Source organism: Nyctibius grandis, chromosome 6, assembly GCF_013368605.1.
Source record: "Nyctibius grandis isolate bNycGra1 chromosome 6, bNycGra1.pri, whole genome shotgun sequence".
NCBI classification, from domain to species: Eukaryota; Metazoa; Chordata; class Aves; order Nyctibiiformes; family Nyctibiidae; genus Nyctibius; species Nyctibius grandis.
The window spans coordinates 68,014,675-68,035,608 of NC_090663.1; the positions used below are offsets into that span (position 1 = coordinate 68,014,675).

General features: G+C 41.0%; 1 protein-coding gene across 8 annotated transcripts in view; it reads left to right on the top strand.

Moving 5' to 3' along the window:
• Positions 1–20,934, top strand: part of ARHGAP24 (Rho GTPase activating protein 24) — a 230,174-nt gene that overhangs the window by 189,677 nt on the left and 19,563 nt on the right. For 7 of the 8 annotated variants that reach the window (XM_068403599.1, XM_068403602.1, XM_068403605.1 and 4 more), the window contains 2 exons: positions 3,577–3,699; positions 16,471–16,678. In XM_068403599.1, coding sequence (XP_068259700.1) covers positions 3,577–3,699; positions 16,471–16,678 — 331 coding nt within the window. Of the gene's footprint in view, positions 1–3,462; positions 3,506–3,576; positions 3,700–16,470; positions 16,679–20,934 lie in introns of those variants that run through there. The other variant, XM_068403607.1, reaches the window with a different exon arrangement.

Sequence of the window (20,934 nt, forward strand, 5' to 3'; positions counted from 1 at the left end):
CTGACCTGTTTGAAGTGGAAGATTCATCATGGTATTGTGCGGTTTCACTGTTTCTGCTCCGAATTGATGTTATGGATAGATTTCTTCAGTAAGTAAGAATTCATTTCTGATGCTGCTGAGAAAATAAAACAGATTAGGGATTGGTTAGGGCTGCAGGAATAAAAATATCTGATATTACATTGTAGTTTTGAGAAACAGTGTATATCCAATACCAGAGGCAGGAAGAAAGAGGATATACGCATCAGTTCTGTAAACAGCAGCTTTTAATCTTGAATATGCCAGTCAGCTTCTTTGGTCAGGTAGACTGGGTTCTGCTCCTTCCACGTCCTGTGACACCTGCAAAGTAACAAGGGGAAAAGATGAAAAAAAAAGCAGAGTTCATATTCCAGCCCCTTGCATTGGCTATTCACAAGCAGGCTGCAACACACAGGATTAGGTATTTCTCGTCCTTGCAAATGCAGGAAAGGAAATTTAAGAAGGCGTAATCTGGAGCTGTACAACAATACAGGTAAAATACATTATGATTTGCATACCCATAGGAAAGGAATAAGGATGCATTCACATCTGCAATGGACTTCATGCTGAGCACCATTTTCAAGTTGACGTACTTATTGTCAGTATCTATGGTATGAATAGATGTCTGATTTTTGGAGATTGTGATCTACTCATGCTTCATTATATTCATAACAATAATATTATAAGAAAAAAAAGTGAAGTGGAGATTCTAAACAGCATCTTTCAGAAGTGTCCTGTGGACCTACTGAAGATTCAGAAAGGCCCTTCTAATTCGATTTCTGTTCATCTGATATTACTTATCTGAGATGCCTCTTTCCTGAATCATGGTCATTTCTTCTTGTCTGTCCCCTGATGTTAATTTTGTATTTAAAATATAGTCCCGTTAAAAATTAACATTTGCAGTAAAACACAAATCCAACATGTGCTATTGTATCCCCGAAAATCTTTTAGTGAGGCTTCAGTTCTTGAATAATAATTAATGCACAAGTAGAAGAACCATGCACAATCCGATATTGTGGTGTGAAAGAAAGGAGATGAATTACAAAGTAGACAGACCAGAATTGCTATAAAATGGCGAAGCTCTTTTTGTTAGGAAAGCTTCGCTTTCTCATACCAAAAGATAATGTAACCAAACAATGTTTTCCTTCCCTGCAAAATTAAACACAGATTAATTGTGTATTAGCTGAGTGGGTGTTTACCTGAGTTTGTTGTTTAGATTACTGCTGTGGAATCCACACTGTAAATGAACTATCTAGACTTCTGGGATTGATCCAGTTTATCTGGAGAACATCCTCCAATTTGTCAAAACATGATAGCTGAGTAAATCTCACGTAATCTGCTGCATTTAAATATGCAGGCTATTAAAAGAATATTGAGCAATCTGACAGACACTGGAGAGGAGGACAATCACTTGGCTGTGGCTGTCATCTTTTTTGTTGTCTCTTTAGTAAGGCAATCAGGTCACTTCTTGGTTTATTCCTGGGTCTGATACGTATTTTGTGTGAACACATTTTTTTTGTTCTTTTTGTACAGCACCTTGTAGGATCCTGGTCCATTAAAAAAAAAAAGAAGCTACAGTACAATATGATAGTATAAATAATTTTTGTCAGTTTTTATCAGCCATGAAAAGGGCGCAACTGTGTTGCATGCTTATTCTCTATACTATATTTATTACTATTATATTTAATAGCTGTGACAATATATTGAGACTTTCTCTTTGTATCTTTATTTTTGGGTTTTTTCCAGGATGAGAACTCTAGATGATATGTAAAATATGCCAGTTTAAGTAGACTGTAGGTATCATGTCTGCTCTTCGTGCTTGAGTGACAGAGATCTGTCCTCGTTCTGGTCAAGATGGCTATGTAAAAGGTAGAGATGGGGAGTAACTTTCCAGGGCCTGACTATGTGCTTTCTTCTGGGCAGAGTTGATGTGGAGTGCTACCATTTGGGATGCTAATGCTTCCTGCTCCCCATACCCCTGTCCTCTGCTTCTTGAAATGAAGGAACATAATATAGAAGTAAGACCTATGTTTTGTACCAATTCTTATGCTAGTCACTGAAAAGATTTCAAAAAAAAATACAATGCAGTTTAGCTCATGCTAATATTTCTCTAGTGTTGGCACTTAAAATAGGTTCATCCCTACCTTTTTACTATGTCTTAGAAAAGAAATAGTGTTCTTAAGACTTTTAAACTGTGATACAGTCTAAAATGTATTGTACTTCAGGTTGTTGCATTACTTCTTTGGATGACTTTTTGGGGAACATATGGTATATGAATGGCTGTGTTTTGACTGTAGAAAAGCAGAGTCTCTCTTTACCTCCAAGTTCAAATTTAAGTTTTGAATACTGATGTAAACCTTAGAATAAGTCTTCAGTAGAATCTGCCTTTGTCTGGGAAAATCTGGCTTTTGTGTTCGCCAAGTTTCTATTAAGTCCCTTTTACACTTGTGTGTCCTAATTCTGTGAAGTGTAGATTATACAAGTAGCTTCATTCAGAACAGTTGTGCCAGGAAGTTCATGATTGGTTTTTCTAGCCCTTAAGAAATTTCTCTTTAGAAAGCTCGCTGTTCCAGTGCCCAGCACTGAGCACAGCACTCTTCAGGAGACCTCCCAGGAGCAGTATTCCTGCTGTAATGAACAGAGATACTTACTTTAGATATGAATAGAATCAAAAATAAGGATGGAAGAAGCTGGAAAGAGATGAACACAGAACTCACAGGATTTCTAGGTGCGTCATGTTTGTGTGTGAAGTATATACTTGGCTCAGTGAAAGGGCTTCAAAATGTCTGGCGCTATCTTTCTGGAGGGGTTTGCTCCTTCTGCAGTGCTGGAAAGGTGGTTTGAATCCCCATGTGCTCTTGCACTAACATAGTTCTCATTAGGATGGAGGTGAAGCAGTACTACAAGTGCGAAAATCTGGAGCTGTGGCAAGCCAAGTTCTAGTTTTGACCTTCTTAGTGTCAGCCCATCCTTTAAATAAAGGATAATAAAGCAGTGTGTTCCCTCTTAATCTAATCCTCATCAGACCCATGCAAGGCAGTGGGTTGTACCGTGTCAGCTGCTAGTGTCGGCTGCCTTCTCCTCAGAGATTCACAGCAACACTTGGGTGTATCAAATGTTGTTGCCATGAATGTGACATATTGTGTTCCTGAAAATAAAAATGGAGTCATCCCCACTTGTTCAAAGCATTCTTATCTCTCTCTGTGTTTATTCTCTCTGTCATGGTACAATAACTGCTGCAAAAGTTCCAGTGTGTGTATCAAGTTACAGATTAGTGCAGGCCCCCGTGGTTCTTGGAATGGCATGGGGCTGTTTTTGTTTACCGATGACATTTATCCTCTCATTTCCTTTTGGAAGCATGACAGCTTCTCGCTGTCTGATGGGGAATGTACTTACAGGACCTTCTTTTCATGCTGTGTCTGACGATAAACACTCTACTGCATAGTATCCGTGTCTGCTTGCCATGGAGCTGCTACTACTGCTTTCAGCAGTCAGTCTGGAAGGAGCTTGGCTGGGCAGGAAAGCAAAAGGGTTTCTAAGTGCAATTATCTTCTCTTGCAGGAGGAGACCGAGAGCGGATGACAGCTAATCATGAGACGTATCTTCTTATGGCGAGCACGCAGAATGACATGGAGGATTGGGTGAAATCCATTCGCAGGGTTATATGGGCGCCATTTGGAGGAGGTGAGTCAGTGAGGGAACACGCAAGGCTCCCAGATACGCAAAGATACATAAGGGTTCTTCTGTCATCTTGCAGTCACAGCCAGAGTTTTGAAGTGAAGAGGAGGAGAATGGTCTAGATCTTTCAAAAAAACGTGGAGTACACCCTTTGTTTTCACTTGCAATGCAGGTATTGGGCATGTTCCCATGCAGAGGGCTCAATTAAAAGGCTTTAAACTGTCTGGAACCACTTCACTTGATGAGAATCGCACATGATAGTGCATCACCAAGGCGAGGGAAAGTTTTCACAGAAGGCTGGTCTTCTACGAAATCAGCTTTCCGCAGGGAGAAGAGGGGCAATTCCTTTGGTCGCCAGCTAAAAGACAGTCCACGTGTTTTATAAATGCCTGTTACAAGAAGCTGTCAGTGATTCTTCTGCAAGTGACAGCTAAGACGAGTAATGGTGTTATATAAAGCTAAGCACTCCAACATTAGCCTCAGAATATTAGCACTAGCAGTACAGGATAGATTCTTTTTTTTTTGATTGGTATACACAATAATTTCAGTAGTACTGGATCAAAATTTATTATCGGATATCTGGTTGTCTTTTTAAAAAGCTCTCATGTTGAATGGGCTGCAAATTATTATCATCATTTTCATCATTATTATTCTGGTGATAATGTCTATATTATTCTAATACAAGTATGACTGATATACTTGCACAAAATTCAGTACGTTAATCAGTCTGCTCCTTGGAGCTCTCAAATCTCCAACTTCGGAGCCAGAAATAGTTTTTCCACTGTGAAAGAGCACCGGTATTACATCAGATGCTTTTTGGTCTTGTCTGCAGCTTGCTGGAAAAGTAAGGCAGGATTATCTGTGCTGTTTCACGACTGAGAAGCACAGTTATTAGTGAAAATTGTGACTGCTGACTGCAAATGTCTTTTTCTCAGCTGCCAGGTAGACCACAGGAGAGAGGATGGGAGGTACTGAAGGAAACTACCATTTTAAACAAAACTTTTCTTGTAAGCCGCCCATCTTCCTTTGTCCTTTATTCAGGTCACATAAGAGAAGGCTTTGGCCTCTCTAGTGGCCTGCGCTGTGAGGGACATGGTCAGCTCGGGCCTGCCTGGCACCTCTTCAAATATGACTGTCTTCTCTTTGGCTCCTCTTGGAGAAATGTGCCCTGGAAAGATGGTGCTAAGCTGTCATCTCACTGGGTTCTGGCCCTATACATTAATAACTTAGCGCAGTCCTGGATCTGGGCATGTAGGTCTTATAGGAGAATGCTTAAAAAACAAAAAAAAAACCAAACCCCAAAACCCACAAAGTGAAAGGTTTGTCTTAAAAGGCATGGTCTTCTACAGGCATATTGAGTTGGTTTGCGGGGGGCAGAGGTGGGAAGAGCACAGTCTTCTGCAATAAAGCTAGGTGAGAAATCTGCTTGTTTATAAAGCACAAAGATTACCCATCCCCAACTTTCTCTTTGTAAAGCAGGCCTCCTGGTGAGCTCCTCAGTGTTCTCTTACTCCAGTCCAGTAGCAGCATAAGCTACTGTGGCAATAATAAATTTGGGGGCATAACAGAACTGGATTTTTCAAAGAGTATCGTTGTGGTTTTTTTGCACTTGGCTTCCAGCACTACAGTATCTTTTTGTGGCAAATAATGAGGAAAGGCAACCTTGCAGTTCTTCTGCAAGTGGGAAGTGTCTACATTTTGCAGGCAGGGTGCTGAGATTAGGTGAAACTCCATTTCTAGCCCAAGTCCATGCACAGAGCTACAAATAGAAACCAAATCTCCTGAGTCCTGACCCTGTACTTTCTTCACCAGCCCCTCATCTGGTTTTATAGGGCAAGAGCTATTTCTGGTTTACAGCTGGGAATCCTTCCAGCCACCATGAAAATTCTCAGGACACCATCATTGTTGTAGGAGTGTTTAATGACAATTACGGAGGGAAGCACCCCCTGAAGACTTTGCATGCTGATTTGCATTAGAAGAGAGTGCAATCCTTGATTACTGTTTAAATTCATTTGTAGTTAAAACATTTCTAAACATGTTCTTTTTGTTTTTCCTGGTGGATTTCTTGAGCAAATACACTGACTCAGGGTTATTTGTATTGGAAAGCAAACAGTTAACTCTCTGGAAAACATGAGAATAGATGGAACATGATTTGGGGTTTAGTGTTTGCGGAGAAGGTTTGACCGTGATAACAAGGCAGAAGCAGTATCATGGGATGTGTCACCATTAAGAACTGTGTTTATAGCATGTCACCCATTTTATTAATTACTTGTTACGTACGTTGACAGTCTGAGCTAACTTACCAAGTCTTAATAAGTCCTATTAACTGCTCTGTAATTATGTATGGTGGACACACTCATGTTTACTATCCCTTGCTACATGGATGTTGCTACAGCTGCTGCAAGTGTTACCCTTCTAAAAAAGGGCTTAAGTTGTCTAAGAGCCTGCCTTTATGAGCTGTAGCAACTGAAATTATAAATCTTTTTATCTATTGTATTATCTATAAACAAGATATAGAAAAGTTGCAGTCATGATGATGACTAGCCAGTAACAAGTAATTACTTGCAACACAAAGTTATTTCAGACAGCTAAATAATCAAAACACCAGTTTTATATCAGCTTCCTAGATTTCAGTACTAGATGGTAAACCACAATAGTCTGGTGTCATACAAGTCAAGTGCCACTTTGAGTATCATATTTGAATTTTCTGGTCCTTTTAAGCATTGTAAGCAAGCTGTCTGTCTGTCTGTGTGTGTGTGTGTGTGTGTGTGTGTGCAACAGATGTGTCTGAGCCTTGGTGAGCCACTAATATTTAAAGTTTGTCTGGCAGTGGGAAAGGACTCCTGGTACCAGAGCAAAGAGCTGCGTAAATGATTAACCATATCATTAAATTGTTATTTGTTAACCTGTGCTAGAAGGAGAAGGCGGGAGGGGGGCAGGTGGGAATATGCTAAGGTGATCAGAAACAGCTTGGGTTTTGCACCAAAAGAATAAGGTGACTGCAGAAAAAATTCTGAAAGGGAAAAGAAATGTAAATGAGCCAGGGCATGTAATGCCTGTTTGCACATGAAATTCCTTTCCTGATTAGATTTAAAAGGCAATTTTTTACAGGACGGAAAGGCCTGAGCTTTAATTGCAGAGCTTGCAACTCAGGGGGAGGGGGGAGGCGAGAAGAAGGAGCATGAGCATTTTAGCAGGGGTAGTAGTGTAAGGTCTGGCACCTCCTGCGGGAGCCAGGCACAGCCTGCTTGCTTTTCAAGCTGCAGCACACGACAGCCGCCTGAAGTCAACTCAAAGTCACCCGGAGGAGCAGACAAATCTGCGTTGTGGCGGCTCCCTCCTCTAGATCGTTTCCCTGCACCTGCTGTACGCAAGGGGCTGGTGCAGACGGCAGCAGCAGCCGTGGCTGCCATTGCCAGGCGTGGGACCGGGAGGGAGCGAGCAAGCAGAGCATCCCTGTGTGGAGGCACGTATTCATTCCTCAGCAGCTCCCCAGGATCCTGCCAGCAAAGATGTGCTGCTGCTGCAACTGACGCGCCTCTCCCGTGAGAGCTTCTGGTAGTGCGAAGGCAATAACACAAGCAAGCCCATGAGAACATCAGACAGGGAGCTGAGTATATAAAAGGCCTTTTGAAAGGAATCTGTTATGGACAGAGAGCCTTTCAGGCAAAGGGGCTGTTGCTTTTGCTCCTCGGTTGCAGAGATAAAGGGAGCCAGCAAGGAGTATCGTATCCCGGAGGATTCTTCAGTGGCCTTTTTGGTATTGTTCTTCTCTTTCCCCTTGTGCACTGTGAAGCACCGACCTTTTCCTGTGGAATTGGAAAATTCTCTGCCACTCAACCCGCTGTTCCAGCTGGGAGGAAGAGGTCTTTCTCCCCCTCCGTCTGTGCAGGCTCTTCTGTTTGAATGGAAGATATATCTTTTTGCTGAAACTCTTTTGTTGTGACATTGCATCATAGACAGTTGTCTCGCTGCAGGAAATAAAAGAAACGAAAGGAAATAGACGGAAGGAAATTGTTCCCCAAAGCAAAAGTGAAGCAGGGAAGAGAACATTAAAATCTCTTCAAGCCCTACCCAAGATCTAGAAGACCACGAATCTCCTAGCGCCAGAGGAAAATACACTATTATAAAACCTCCTCAGCAGTCAGTAATGATGAGCAGTCGTGGTGTTTCATCTGGATGCAGCTGGTAAAGGCAAGCTTTGGAGGGACGTGGGGGCTCTGGCCTGTATGATGCCTGAAGACAGAAATGCAGGAGCCCGCAGCCCAGGTGCCTTAGCAGCAGCTCCTTTCATTCCTAAAACTACTTACAGGAGAATTAAGCGGTGTTTTAGTTTCCGTAAAGGTAGGTCCGTTCTGTCACTGTATTCTGCTTTGCTTATGAAGCCGTGGTTTCTGAGAAGTCAAGGAGGCTGTGTGTGCAGATGCAGATTAGAGTACCAAAAAAAAAAGGCATTAAACAATGCAGATGCCAACATTTCACGAATGATTTATTTACTTCTTTGTTCATTTGTTTGTAGCTGGCCAGCTGATGCTGTCTCCTCTACATAATAGCTCATGAATGGGCTGTGTGAATGAGGTGGCTTGAGACAAGATTATTGTAGAGTCTTTGAGCAAAAATCAGTGAGAGCAGTGGGGGAATCGTACCTGTGATGCTCTGAGTCACCTATTTGTCTGGCATAACGTCAGGAAAAAGAGTTTGGGTTTGCATTTTGTCTGTGTGGGAGGAAGGGGGAGAATAGAGGGAGCAAAGCAACATGATAAATGTGCATCTGTGCACACTAAGTCCTTGGATTCAGAGATTTCTGATGGATTGGAGTGTAGCCCCACAGTGCACTGTCCTGTTGCAAGTGCTGCATTGCCACTTCATCTTGCTGCCCTGCAGCCTTTCCACCTGCTGCATAGAGATGCTTAAAGCCAGTTTTCTTCTGCTTTGCACATACTCCTGTTGAAGCAGAGCATGGCAGTACTGGGGGGAGGAGGGCAAAGAGGAGGCTGGCTTTTAAAATATGTCAGCTAGAAGGGAAACACATGTCTGAGAAAGAGATACAACAAGTGATTATAAGGTGCCAAGGTGCTTGGGATGAGTGGGGAGAAACTACCTCTATGATGAGGACAAAAACTGAGTGTAGGGGAAGAGAAGAGTATCGGTGCTGCCTTAAAAACTATTCTGGACAGAGAAATCCAAGTGAAAGGGCTAAATTGTCATGTTCTAAAGTGTGAGAAATGATCTTACACAGGGCTTATACAATCATCTTCATCTCCTGCTCCTCCCTGAACTGTTCCTCCATGCTGCCGTTTGTCCTTTTGCAAGACCATGCAGCTCTTTGCTCCCAAGACCCAGTAGTGATGTAGTGGCGTCATTGCTTTTGAGGGCTGTCTGCGCAGGCAGTCAGGGGCAATGCCTTGGAACAAGGCATCACGACCAGTGAGGGACTCACTGCAGAACTACAGCAGAGATCAGCCAGCACCTGCAGCTGAGATAGCACTGAAAGCTGTTTGCCCCTTGTACCCCCCCTCCCCAAGGCCAGTGTTTCCCTTGATTGCTCGAGTTCAGTCCTGGAGAATGGCCAGGAGGACGTGGATGTGTCTTTAAGAAGTGTGCTAGTGCATTTTAAGGTGTCAGTGTGAATAAGAGCTGTCTGTGTCCATTTATACACTTAACTATTTGAGAAATGTTTGGAAGTTGAATAAATGTTTGGAAGTTGAATAAAGGATTAACTGATAATTTTGCAGACAGCTGCCTTTGTGCCTGAGGTGTGGCCTTAGCCGCTCCAGGAAGAGCTTCTGCTGTTGATTCTTTCCCTGTATGTTCTGACACAGAAGCTCTTCATGTCTAAAACTCCAAGTGAAGCTGCAGCACTTGGGGCAGAGGACAGAATGATGGAGGCCATGCTGCTAATTTGCTTTCCTCTACATAATCATTTGTTTCAGTTGCTTTCTTACACAAGTTTTCTGTCAAGAGTGTTGTCACGAGGCCCCTAGATCAGAGCTGCAGAATGCTGGGTGCACATGTTTAACTAGGTCCATGTCCCACTGAAGTCAATAGAAAGATGAACATTAACTGGATTTTCAGTCAAGCCTTTACTATGGTTGCACAGGCAAATTAGGCTAACTACACTTTTCTTATTAATTGGCGTACCGAATTCTTATAACTTCATTTGCAGACTGTATACCTAAGTATAAAAAAAAGGCAAAACTAGCCTTCTGCAGACCTAGCCTATACTTGCAGAAAGCAGATCAGTTAGTTCCAAGCTGTGCAACATGATGCAGAAGATAAAAGCAGCAGGGAAAACCATTGGCTAGTCATTGGAAGAACTGCAATGGAATCATGACATTGTATGTTTAGGCAGAGATACATCATCATCTTCACCAATGATACAAGGTGTAGAACCCTTCCTGGAAATCCAGATCAAAGCTGCATTGTGGTAGGCACTGAAAAATCAAATGTCAGACCTGTTTGGAGGTCACGTCATAGGAGAAGTCAGTGCTCAGAGGGCAGCATCTGAACAGAGACAGAGCCACGTGTCTTTAAAATGCGATTTAGAGAAGATGCTGTCTGTTAGTACCACCATAGGAACCTCCTGAGAGCACATCCAGGATAAGTGGAGAAAACAGTAACTGAGGGTAACTTTGCTGGCATGCAGTGGTGAGAACATTCAACAGCATGGTGAATTGAGCAGAGTTTTGGAGGAAGAGGTGGCATTGGCCATGGCCAGAGAAATGGTGCAGGCCCTGATGTGATCGAGTGTGATAAGTTCTCGGTGATGTTTTTAAAATTGCCTCCCTTCCTTTCCAGCCTGTAGCTAGTTCTGCTCTTATTTCAGAGTTGTTTTTTCTAGGCAGTAACCTCTGGTGTGCAGCTGTGCTAAACTCCAGGGCAGGAGTTTATTTTACCTTATCTGCTGTTGGCATCACACTGACTGTGGGGTAGGAAAAGGCTTGAAGGAAAGAAAATGAGTCAGGCAGGAACAAAATTCTGCCACCACTGTTTTTGGTGGGATTTTTCCTCTCCTGTACATTACAAAATTTTGTAGAGAAGGACAAAATACTCCATGCCTTTGATCCACTCAGAACAGCACTTAGTGCTGGGGAACACCAGAGCAGAAAGCTGATAAGAAATAATAATGTAAAACTCCATATTAAGTGTTACGTGGCCATGACAGCCACTTCTTTGTGTTATTCCAGGACCTTTGTTCCCAGCCCTGCTGTTGGAAGCCATTCACCTGATCTGTTATTTTCACTGTCAATGAGTTACTGATGTAGAATTGAGAACTGCTTGAAATTCTCATCCAGATACTAAGCTGAGATCAATTCCTTTGACCTTAGCTGACTGTTTCTGATTAGTATAGCCCATAAACTGAGAACTTGTTTTGGAAGGACAGAGATCCCCTGCTGCACATAGAACACACGTACAGGCCCTCTGTTGAAAGCATCAGCCCTCTGTGCTTTATTCTGTCTGAAAATTATGCTGTCATCTGAATTGCAGAGGGGTGGCTTGGGAAAGGCAGAAACCTTTTGGCTCGCTGAGTGCATGTGCTGTGGTAGAGCTAGAGCGGCAGGTGGGCTTTTTCAGGCTATTCCTTATAGGGCATGGTGACAGAACTGCCACCTAGATCTTTCTCCTTTTTTGTTACTGAATGAGGAGCCTGGAGTCAAAAGACTTGAGATATGACCCCTGGCTGTGTTCAGTAGCTAAGGAAATCACTGTAGCTAAGGAAATAGCGTTCTTAGATTTTAAAAACATACTCTAACTGTGAATATGTACCATTGAGAATACCACAGTGCTTCCACAACTCTTTGAGTAGACATATGCAGAATTTGGATATAGCACTGTAGTGTCTTTCATAAGCTTTATGGGCATCTGTTAAGCTTGGAAATCCAGTTTCTCAAAATGTTTACAAAACTTCTGCCACGGGAATGTTCTAGTTAATGAATAACCGCTCGGCATGCCCTTTCTAGCATGTGATTTTCCTCTTTGATGTTATGCGTGATCTTGGCTTAATTGGATATAGCTTTAAAGACCTACAAGGGCCTCTCTGAAAAAGCAGTTCTGCTGATTAAATCTAATGACTGGTCAGAACTGGAATGTGTACATTTCCCTGCCGTTCGCCAGCTGTGGGACAGCCAAGCTGCTGCCATTCTGAATCTCAGAGTTTCTTGTTGGTTTTGTTTGATGGTTTCCCATCTAGCACCCTATCCCAAGGTTAAACCAAACCACAGGTCAGCACTTGTGCATCTGTGCATTTCTGGATTTTGGAGACATTGAGATTTAGGAGGAGAACTTGGGTTTGGATTACAACGTGAGTTATGAGGGCTCTCTTTTATTTCATTTTCCACAGAGGTGTTCTTGTTTAGTTACTGTAGTGGAAATTTACTTTTAAAAAACAGCATGTGAAATTATCTCTTTGGTTTTGGTTATGTTGTAGTCTTCATAACTTGGACTGTGTTGTCCTTGCTTCTCTGTAAAGGAGATGCTAGTAGTTACCAGGTATAGCTGATAGTGTTCACCATGGTCTGCCTCTGTCAGCCACTAAGGTAACTGTATGTTTGCAACCACAGTTCTTCACAGCATTGCCTTTGCTTCATAATAGTCAATGTCTTAGTCTTCATCAGCTATTAATCTGCATATCTCTGTAGTATGTAGTTGTGATGTAAGAGGGGATAAAAGCATTAGAAAGGGACAGTGGAAGAAGGTGCATCTTCCAGGGCGATGATCATGGCTTTTATTCCAAAACAGTGAAAAACCCAACAGGCACCAGAAAGACGATGAACAAGGTAAAAGTTATGACAGCATGATGTGGAAGCAGAGTTGCCATGTTTCTGCCACTTCTGCCCTTGGCAACAGAGTACTTTTTCAATAAGGCATCAGCAAGTCTGTAACTTCAAGTCAATATTTATGCAGGCTTATCATGACTAATTTCTTTTATGGCCAAGTGCTGTCTGGTGCAGTGTTCTGCATTTGTTAGGTGAAGGAAATACTTCCTTTGGAGAAGTTCAGCCTAGACTTTGAAACCAGACCAAACCTTCCTGAGATGAATTCCAAAACCAAACAAATTGGAGAATGCAAAGTGTAGTAAATGGTGACTTCAGAAGCACTTCAAGGTGTGATGTGGTGATTTCCTATAAGACTTAGGTCTTAACTTTAGGTTAGTACATGCTGGTTAGAACTACCATGCTTTGAGCTTCCCAGAACTGAGCGTGGAGATCCTCATGCCTGTGAGGTAGCTATGGTATTATGACCATTCATATAGATGGCGAGCCAAGTCCCTGAGGCTTTATCTGATATGTGAGGATGGTGGGGCATCCCTCCATCTACCCCTCTCGCCATGAAGTATATATGTGGCCAGACTTGATGCAACTGTGTTCTGAGGATTGTGCAGGATCTGAATCCAATCTGTCAAATCCAAGACAACTGCTGTAGTTATTCTGTCACTCCTGCAGGCATTCCTAACTCTGTGTATTTTGAGTGTCTCAATAAAAGTCCCTTAATTTACAACGTACCTTATTGCAGTTAGTAGTAGAAACAATTCAGTGTTTACACTTAAGGGACCAGAACTGGGAAATTTTAGGCTCTGATTTGGATTAATTTTTTTTTTCTTGACACTGGTTACTTCTCCATCATATCAGGTTTTATTTTCCCTCAGATATAGTTTTTTTTTAAGGTTTCCTTCATTCAGTACCTGTGATTCGCAGCTACAATACAGAACCAAGTTTGTCATATTCGTTTAATATATATCACCTTTTGTATGTGAAACACTTGTTACTTTCTACTTGTCTTAAAAAGTACTGTTTGACACTAGTTACAGACATCTTAATGCTTTATGGTTGCCACTGTTTTCAATAAATTTTGTGTTGTGGTGCGTCAGCAATTTATAATAATATAGGAACTTATTTTGCTCCAACCGTGCAAAAACCCCTTATTCTGATTTTTTCATTACCTATTAGGCATGCTTTGTTAGCCAGTTCTAAAATGAAGAAGAAGAAGAAAAAAAGGCAGCATCCCAAAAAATGTATTACTAGAAAGTGATGTGTTTTGACTGCAGTGTCATTACTAACAGGAGTTTCAAAGCAGTCTGGTAGGTTTGAGAACTTACTCTTTCCTCTGCAAACATAAGCTGCAATATGCACATTGCTGATTAACGAATGTTAGCATGGAGAGGAGAAAGTATAGGACAAAACAGGACAAAGCTTACTCATACTAATTGTACTGTCAGTGGGCGTGAGTTGTAATTGTACATCATAATTGGAATATCCTATCTCATACCGATTGATTTTGTTTGAAAAGAGGCAAAAACTCTTGTGTTTAAAACCAAGAGATCTCATGGGCTCTTGAAGGGAAGCTCAGACTGTATGTTCATAGGACAAATTGTAGTAGGGTGGCCAAGTTCTATATCTAAGAAGGAATAACCCCAGGGAAACAGCTCTGCAGAAAGGACCTGGGTGCCCTGAGGGACAGTAAGCTGGACACGAGCCAGCAATGGACCTGGCAGCGAGGAAGATTTGACAGCAGTCTGGGCAGTATCAGCAGGAGCAGAGCCAGCAGAGGGAGGGAAGTGACTAACTCCCTCTGCTCAGCTTTTTTTAGACCATATTCCAAATATTGTGTCCATAAAAAAAAAAAAAAAAGGCCGGGGTGGGGGTGAAGATAAAACTGCAGGGAGTTGAGCAAAGGGCCACGAACTAGAACACACACCCTTTGAGAAGAGGCAGAGGAAGAGGGCCTTGTTCAGCCTGAAGAGGGGACAATTTTGGGGGCACTGAACAGCATCCTTCTTGTATATTAAGAAGGACTTTGAAATCCCCAAAGCCCCATGATCACACAGATTCCTTAACTGACTTTCAGTGGACCTTCCTCAGTTCCACTACTTTCAGAAGGAGGTTCTAGAAAATGGAGGGACTTGAGGATTTCCTCCATGTTGACCAGCAGCAACCCTTCACACAGACAAATACAAGAAACCGGAATTCATTTAATACTCATGCCATTCCCATAGGCAGTTTGCAGGAGGTTAGGAAGGTGTTAGGTAAGAATTAAGAAAACATACTTTAACTCCTCTGCCAGCATGAAGAGGCTGAACTTTGTGGACACCAAATATTCCACATCAGTCAGTATTCTTCTAAGCTTAAATCACTCTGAAATTTCAAAAATTCCTTCTTTAATTGCTAATTGTTGAGTTTTGGGCTTTGTACAACATGAAAAAAAGGGAGCTAATGAAGAGTGACTGTGTGATGTTCAGTCCCCTTACCTACTGCTGGGTTTGGCATCCACAAGTGTGGGTACCATGGAAATCACAAAATACACTGCTCTGAATCTCAGAATACTTTGTGGATGTCTTAGCTGGACATCAGTTACTCTCTCAAGTTGTTATTTCCTGTGCTACAGTAAAAATAATTTCACTTAAGTACAAACACCAGAGCTTCAGTATGGGCGACTGACAGCTTGCTACGCACTTGCCATAACATCCTAGAGCATATGCAAGACAACTTTCCCCCTACAACTGAGGTGTGAGTTATCTTTGTTGGAGGAAAAACATACATATTGAAGGTTACCCTGAAGGATGCATCAATCTGAATGCTGCCTTAGCTTGTGGTTACTTATTCATGTAATTGTAATTTATGTGTGAATGAAGTTTTGGGCCAAAAGCAAAAGATGACTAGCTGAACTTTGGGCTTTCTTTAGAAAAAGCAAAGCAAAACAACTCTGTTCTCCTTGTTGAATATTTTTAAACCAGTAGGAACTGTGTGCTCAGTGAAGGTCACAATTTGACTTACTGCTTTTTTTTTTTTCCACTTTATAGCGTATGTAATTGGAAAAGGAGCCTTCCAAGCATAGGTAGTTATTTGGTCTTTAGTTTCTCATCATGACTGCCTTAGAACTATTCATTGGCTTGCTATATATAGAAATTGAATTGTCTCGCTTCAGCCCCAATACTATTCAACAAATGATGGTCTCAGGAGAGAGCTTCCATCACAGATGACATGCCTGAACATTATTGTGATGCTGTCTATGACGGCTGGCTCTGCAGTTTGAAAGAGAGGCAAAATAAATTATGAAGAGTAGCTGTCTTTGCAGTGGTAGCGATGATATCCTCAGATCTTGGTTGAACTTAATTCTGTCAAAAAACCTCCATGTTCTTCTGAAGTTAAGTACAAATGCAGGTTTCCTGCAGATTGTCTGATATATTTCACCTTTCGTGTCAGGATCTTTTTCTCATACACAAAACTTGTTGCTAAAGCAGACAGTGATAATGCAATTGGTAATACATTATAGGAGTGGTCTTTGTTTATGTGGGAAAACCTAATTAATAATTTGGTTTAGTAGGATCAAAATCCTGTTATATTTATAAATCTTTTGCCCTCCATGTGTAAAGGTAATGTTTATATGCCATTGAAACTGATACAGGAATGACTTACATTTATATAGATAAAAAGGCATGAGCCAAAGAAGATGGAGATGTGTATCACTTTTGAATCAGAAGGTTTGTGATGGAAAATCCTATTTGTGTTATTTCTATGTTTTCTGTGCTTATGGTCTGAAAAATCATTTACAGTAGTTTATTTTAAATAATGTTTTTGACCATTGTTGTAAAATATGTCAGCATTGTATTTCCATGAGAGTACCAGAGGTGAAATTGAGAATTTTATTCTTAAGAAAGGAGTAGGTTAATTGTCCATGCATTTAAACAACCTGTAAATTGTGTGAGTTGCAATGGAAGACATGGGCTCCTCAAATGCTTTTATCAGTGTCAGCCAAGTCACATCTCTCTTTTTCATGCAGGTATTTTTGGCCAGAAGCTGGAAGATACTGTCCGATACGAAAAGCGATATGGGAACCGCCTGGCTCCTATGTTGGTGGAGCAGTGCGTGGATTTTATTCGACAGCGGGGGCTGAAGGAAGAAGGCCTTTTTCGACTGCCTGGGCAGGCTAATCTTGTCAAAGAGTTACAGGATGCATTTGACTGTGGAGAGAAGCCTTCTTTTGACAGGTAAAATCCTCCAGCTGTCCCCCACTCCCTGAAGCCTAGACAGGACACGATCTGCGGTACTGGCTGACCCACGGTGCTGTAAAACACATGGCAGCACCAGATAGAATGACATGTTTTTGTAGGTTTTTCCGTATGTTTCCTATTATCACTCTAAAATATCTTCTTTTTTTTTCTGACTTTGATGTCTGATTTCAAAGTGTTTCTGCAGGATTTCCATTTGTGAAAAGCTGGTTAGGAAAAGTATTGCTAATGGTTTGGCTTAATGAAAAATATCTGGATTGCCTTGATCTTAGTATCATTTGAAATACAGTGGTGATGCTGGCACTTAGTCAGTTCCACAAAGAAAGATTTTCTCTTATCACCAATTTCAATATGTTCTGTTACCTATAAAACTGACTGGAAGGGAAGTATTATGTATTCCTTTACAATTTGGGGCCTTTGGTCTTAAAATAAAAGGCGCTGTGATCATAATAACAAACCTATGTGGTTTTGAGGGTCCAGGTCCAATTTGTATTCCAATATTTATACAGTCTTGCAAAGCTAATGAGAATTTTGTGGGCCAAGGAAGAACCCAGTCCTGTTCACACAGCTGTGTATGACTTCAGCCTTTTGTAAGATTAATTTTTTGTGCAAGTTCAGCTCTCCTCCTGTAAGCATTGACAGCAGTAGTCCACATATTCAGAGTGTGCAATCAAAGAAACGGAACCAGTGGATTATGAATGCTACATAGCCTTTTTAACTCTGATCAGAATTAATATGATAGTAATGAAATTCCAATTCAAGAGACTGTTAAACAGTGGTTGTCCTCACTGTGTGTTACATGTGTAACACACCTCCAAAATAGAACCAGGATACTTCACTCCAATTGAGGGTCTAGTGTGAATTAGGAGGAAGAGGCAGGTTACATTTATTTTGTGGGACCTTTGACTGATAGCAATGCAAGTAACAGGAAGGAAAGCATAGCTTGATCTTTTAGTGCAAAAACGTGCCATGATATGAACGTGATTGCTGGAAATCATTTACCTCCCTCCCTTCCCTATTCCTATGAAGTGAGCAAATTTGTTATGCATGAAGGTATGTGTATCACAGATGCACAGAAGGCAGACATCTGCAATGCTGTTTTATCTCCAAGTTTCCTCAGTCCTGACCCTCAGTTTAAGAAATGTCAAGAATTTATAACGCTCTGGAAAAGTGAATTGTCTTCCTATGAGGTTTATAAGTTTCTCATCAGAAGGTAAGAGTTAGGATAATTGACCAGAAAATTGCTTTAAGGAGCCAGAAGACTGTGAGAAGTGACAGTGTTAGCTGATAAATGTTTGTAGCTTACTCACTGACTGTTCAAATACTGTGTAACTTATTTAAAAATTGTAAAGAAGCATCCATTAGGTGTGTTTTATTTATCTGGACATTAAGATAAATTTACTAGTCACGTCTCTGGCACAACCTCTACCAGAGATACAAGTAGGCGAGTGGCAGAAACAAAAGGTTATTTTTTCTGTGCCTGTAAGCCAAATAATTGTGGAGGAAACATCTAAGAAAACAAGCCACCCTCAAACTCCAGAAAGATGATGTACTGAACACCCCACTGAGAGGTACAGCTTGAGAGGTGCACAAGTTCTGTCTATTCAAAAGAAATGAGACCAGGGCTCAGCTGCATAATTTTTTTTTTTGCAAGGTTATCTAGCAACATCTGTAGCACACAATAATGAGCCCCAGGAACAGGCATGCTAGCTGAGCTTTAGCAGATGAAATGGAGAAGAGATTTTACATGCTACTGCTGTGAAGAAGGCACATAATCTCTACTATAGCAATTAGAAACATCAGCAGGAGCTGCCTGTAAATTGCTGGTCCTGCAGTTCTGCTTCTGAAGCTGAGAATTTATAGAACACTGACCTTGTGTGTCCGTGTGTCTCCTTGTGAAGGGTACTTTTTCTGTTTACTTTTTCACATTTGAGTTTGGAGAGGTGTGATTTAGGTGCAGAAGTCCGGCAGACATAAATTCTGTTCTGATCTCTGCAATTGTTTCCATTGGGCATCTATTTTTTTCCTCCAACCTTTTGTTCCATTTGTAAACTTCTGAGGTGAAGTTCACTTCACCATGTCTATAGACTGCCAATGTGATTGCCTTGTTTGGGAGTAACTTTTCATTGTGCTGAACAGCAGCATAGTCTCCAGATTTGATGCACCCCGCTTGGCGAGTTAAGCTCTTGGAAAGTGGCCACAATATGAAAAGTTGCTGTAGAGAAAATAAAAAAATATATATGTTAGGGGTCCATGTTCACTTGCTCTCATGAACCTCCAGATCCACTGTGTTTAATCTGTAATTATTATTAGTCAAAAGTCCAGTGGTGCAAAATCTGCCTAGGTTTTGTTTATTAATTTACATTTTGCCCATTCTCATACATCAATAATAATAAAGATTTTTGCAGTTAGAGCTGAGCTGATGTTTTTTTTTGATGTGGCACAAAACACAATGGAATCCAGGTCACACTTCCATAGCAGTGCCGGGTCACTGGCTCTGACTGGGAGAAAGACTAGCTGCTGTCATCAGTGTTGGAACTAATACAAAGAGCTGATGTTTGAGGAGTTTGCCATTTTTCATACTGACATTTTTTCTGTGTATAAGTGCACGAGTCAAACAAAGACTTTAGAACAAGTGAAAATGCTTTGAAATGTGTGCGTAGGCTTGTGTATGTGTTTGTGTGAGAAATTACTATTAAATAATCCTTCTTCTCTTTATGCTTTCTTAGCTAATTCAGTAAAATATGTAACTTGTAGAATTAAAAGCAAAAACAAAGGTAAGATCATACAGCAATGATTAATACTCCTTTAAAATGTCATCTCTGTTTTAAGATGGTTGCACCCTCTTAAAACAACTTACAGCCATTGGGAGATGGTGTTCAAAGGCACAGATCTGCTCTTTTGCCCAGAGTTCAGATGCTGTCCACGGTGCTGTGGAGACCCTGCCCTTCTCCCCTCTTGTGTTCCTATCTGCATCGCTTTGGCAAAGAAGACGACAGAACGAATGTGGCACATTTGAAAGAACAAGTAAAATAGCTTTGCTCAAAAGAAAATGCATCCTTGTTTTGAAACAAAAACATGTTTGACAAATGGTAGCTCTCACAGGAGTTAGCAGCTGGATGTTTTGATATTGAAGTCCATTATAAAAACGCAGAGTGAATCCAGGCCAAGTCGAAAGTGGCAAAAACCTTCATGTATTAATTTGATCTTGATCTTATAGTTGGATAAGATGTTGCTGAAGAATTTTGAGCTATGTTTATGAGAATGGAACCAGTATTTGAAATTTCTCAAACTCACAGAATGAGAAAACCCAGTGTCTGAAGCATCCAACACCCCAGCCCCCCTACTATGAAAACTGGAGCATCAGCATTTCTCGCAGTCTTGGAAAGCTGCTACAACTGAAAACTGCTGAGGCCTTTTGTGTGAAGAAAAAAAAAACAAACTGAAAATTGTATGTCAGTTTAAAAACAAAAATCAATAAATACCTCACTCCCTCTGTATGTACCTGCACATATTGTGAAATCTGCTTTAAGGAACTAATAGTGCAATTAGGCAATCACTCATGCTTGCTACTATTTGAAATATCCTTGGTATTTCCAGTACAGCTCCAGCTCTGCGTAACATTGTCCCTCTGGGGAATCCATTTTGCTTGCCCTTGGGGTATTTGCTTCTCTCTGCTTGTGTGGCTTATATTTTAAATTTAAAGTCCCTCAGCTCCTTTACAAATCATACATTTGTAATGATGCAAAGTGGATTATGACTATTTATTTTGTAAAATTAACATAGTGAATATGGCATTGCATTAGGAAAATAACATAAGGGTTTGTTCTACAGTTTTTACCTAGAAGGGGTACAAAATTGGATTTCTCTTTTTATACTACCTCATTCCATCTGCTGTTCGTCATAGTTACTACCAGATAACATGAGAGTTAAGATTGCTCAGGGAGAAAAAAGTATTTGAAATGTCACTGAAACAAATATTAATACTTATGTGATTGATCGACGTATGTGGCTTGGATTTTCATAACTACTATTACTGATGTATATAGTCCAGTAGTTCAGAAGATTTTAAAGTTACATAGCTCACCTGCAGCATTTGTGTCTATGCACAAGAAAGAAGGAAAGCACATAAATGGATACTTAGCAAAACAAAATCCCTATTACATTCTCTCATGGGTATGAACTCCTCTAAAGAAGAATGCAGTACATTATAGGACAAAATGTTACTTACTGCT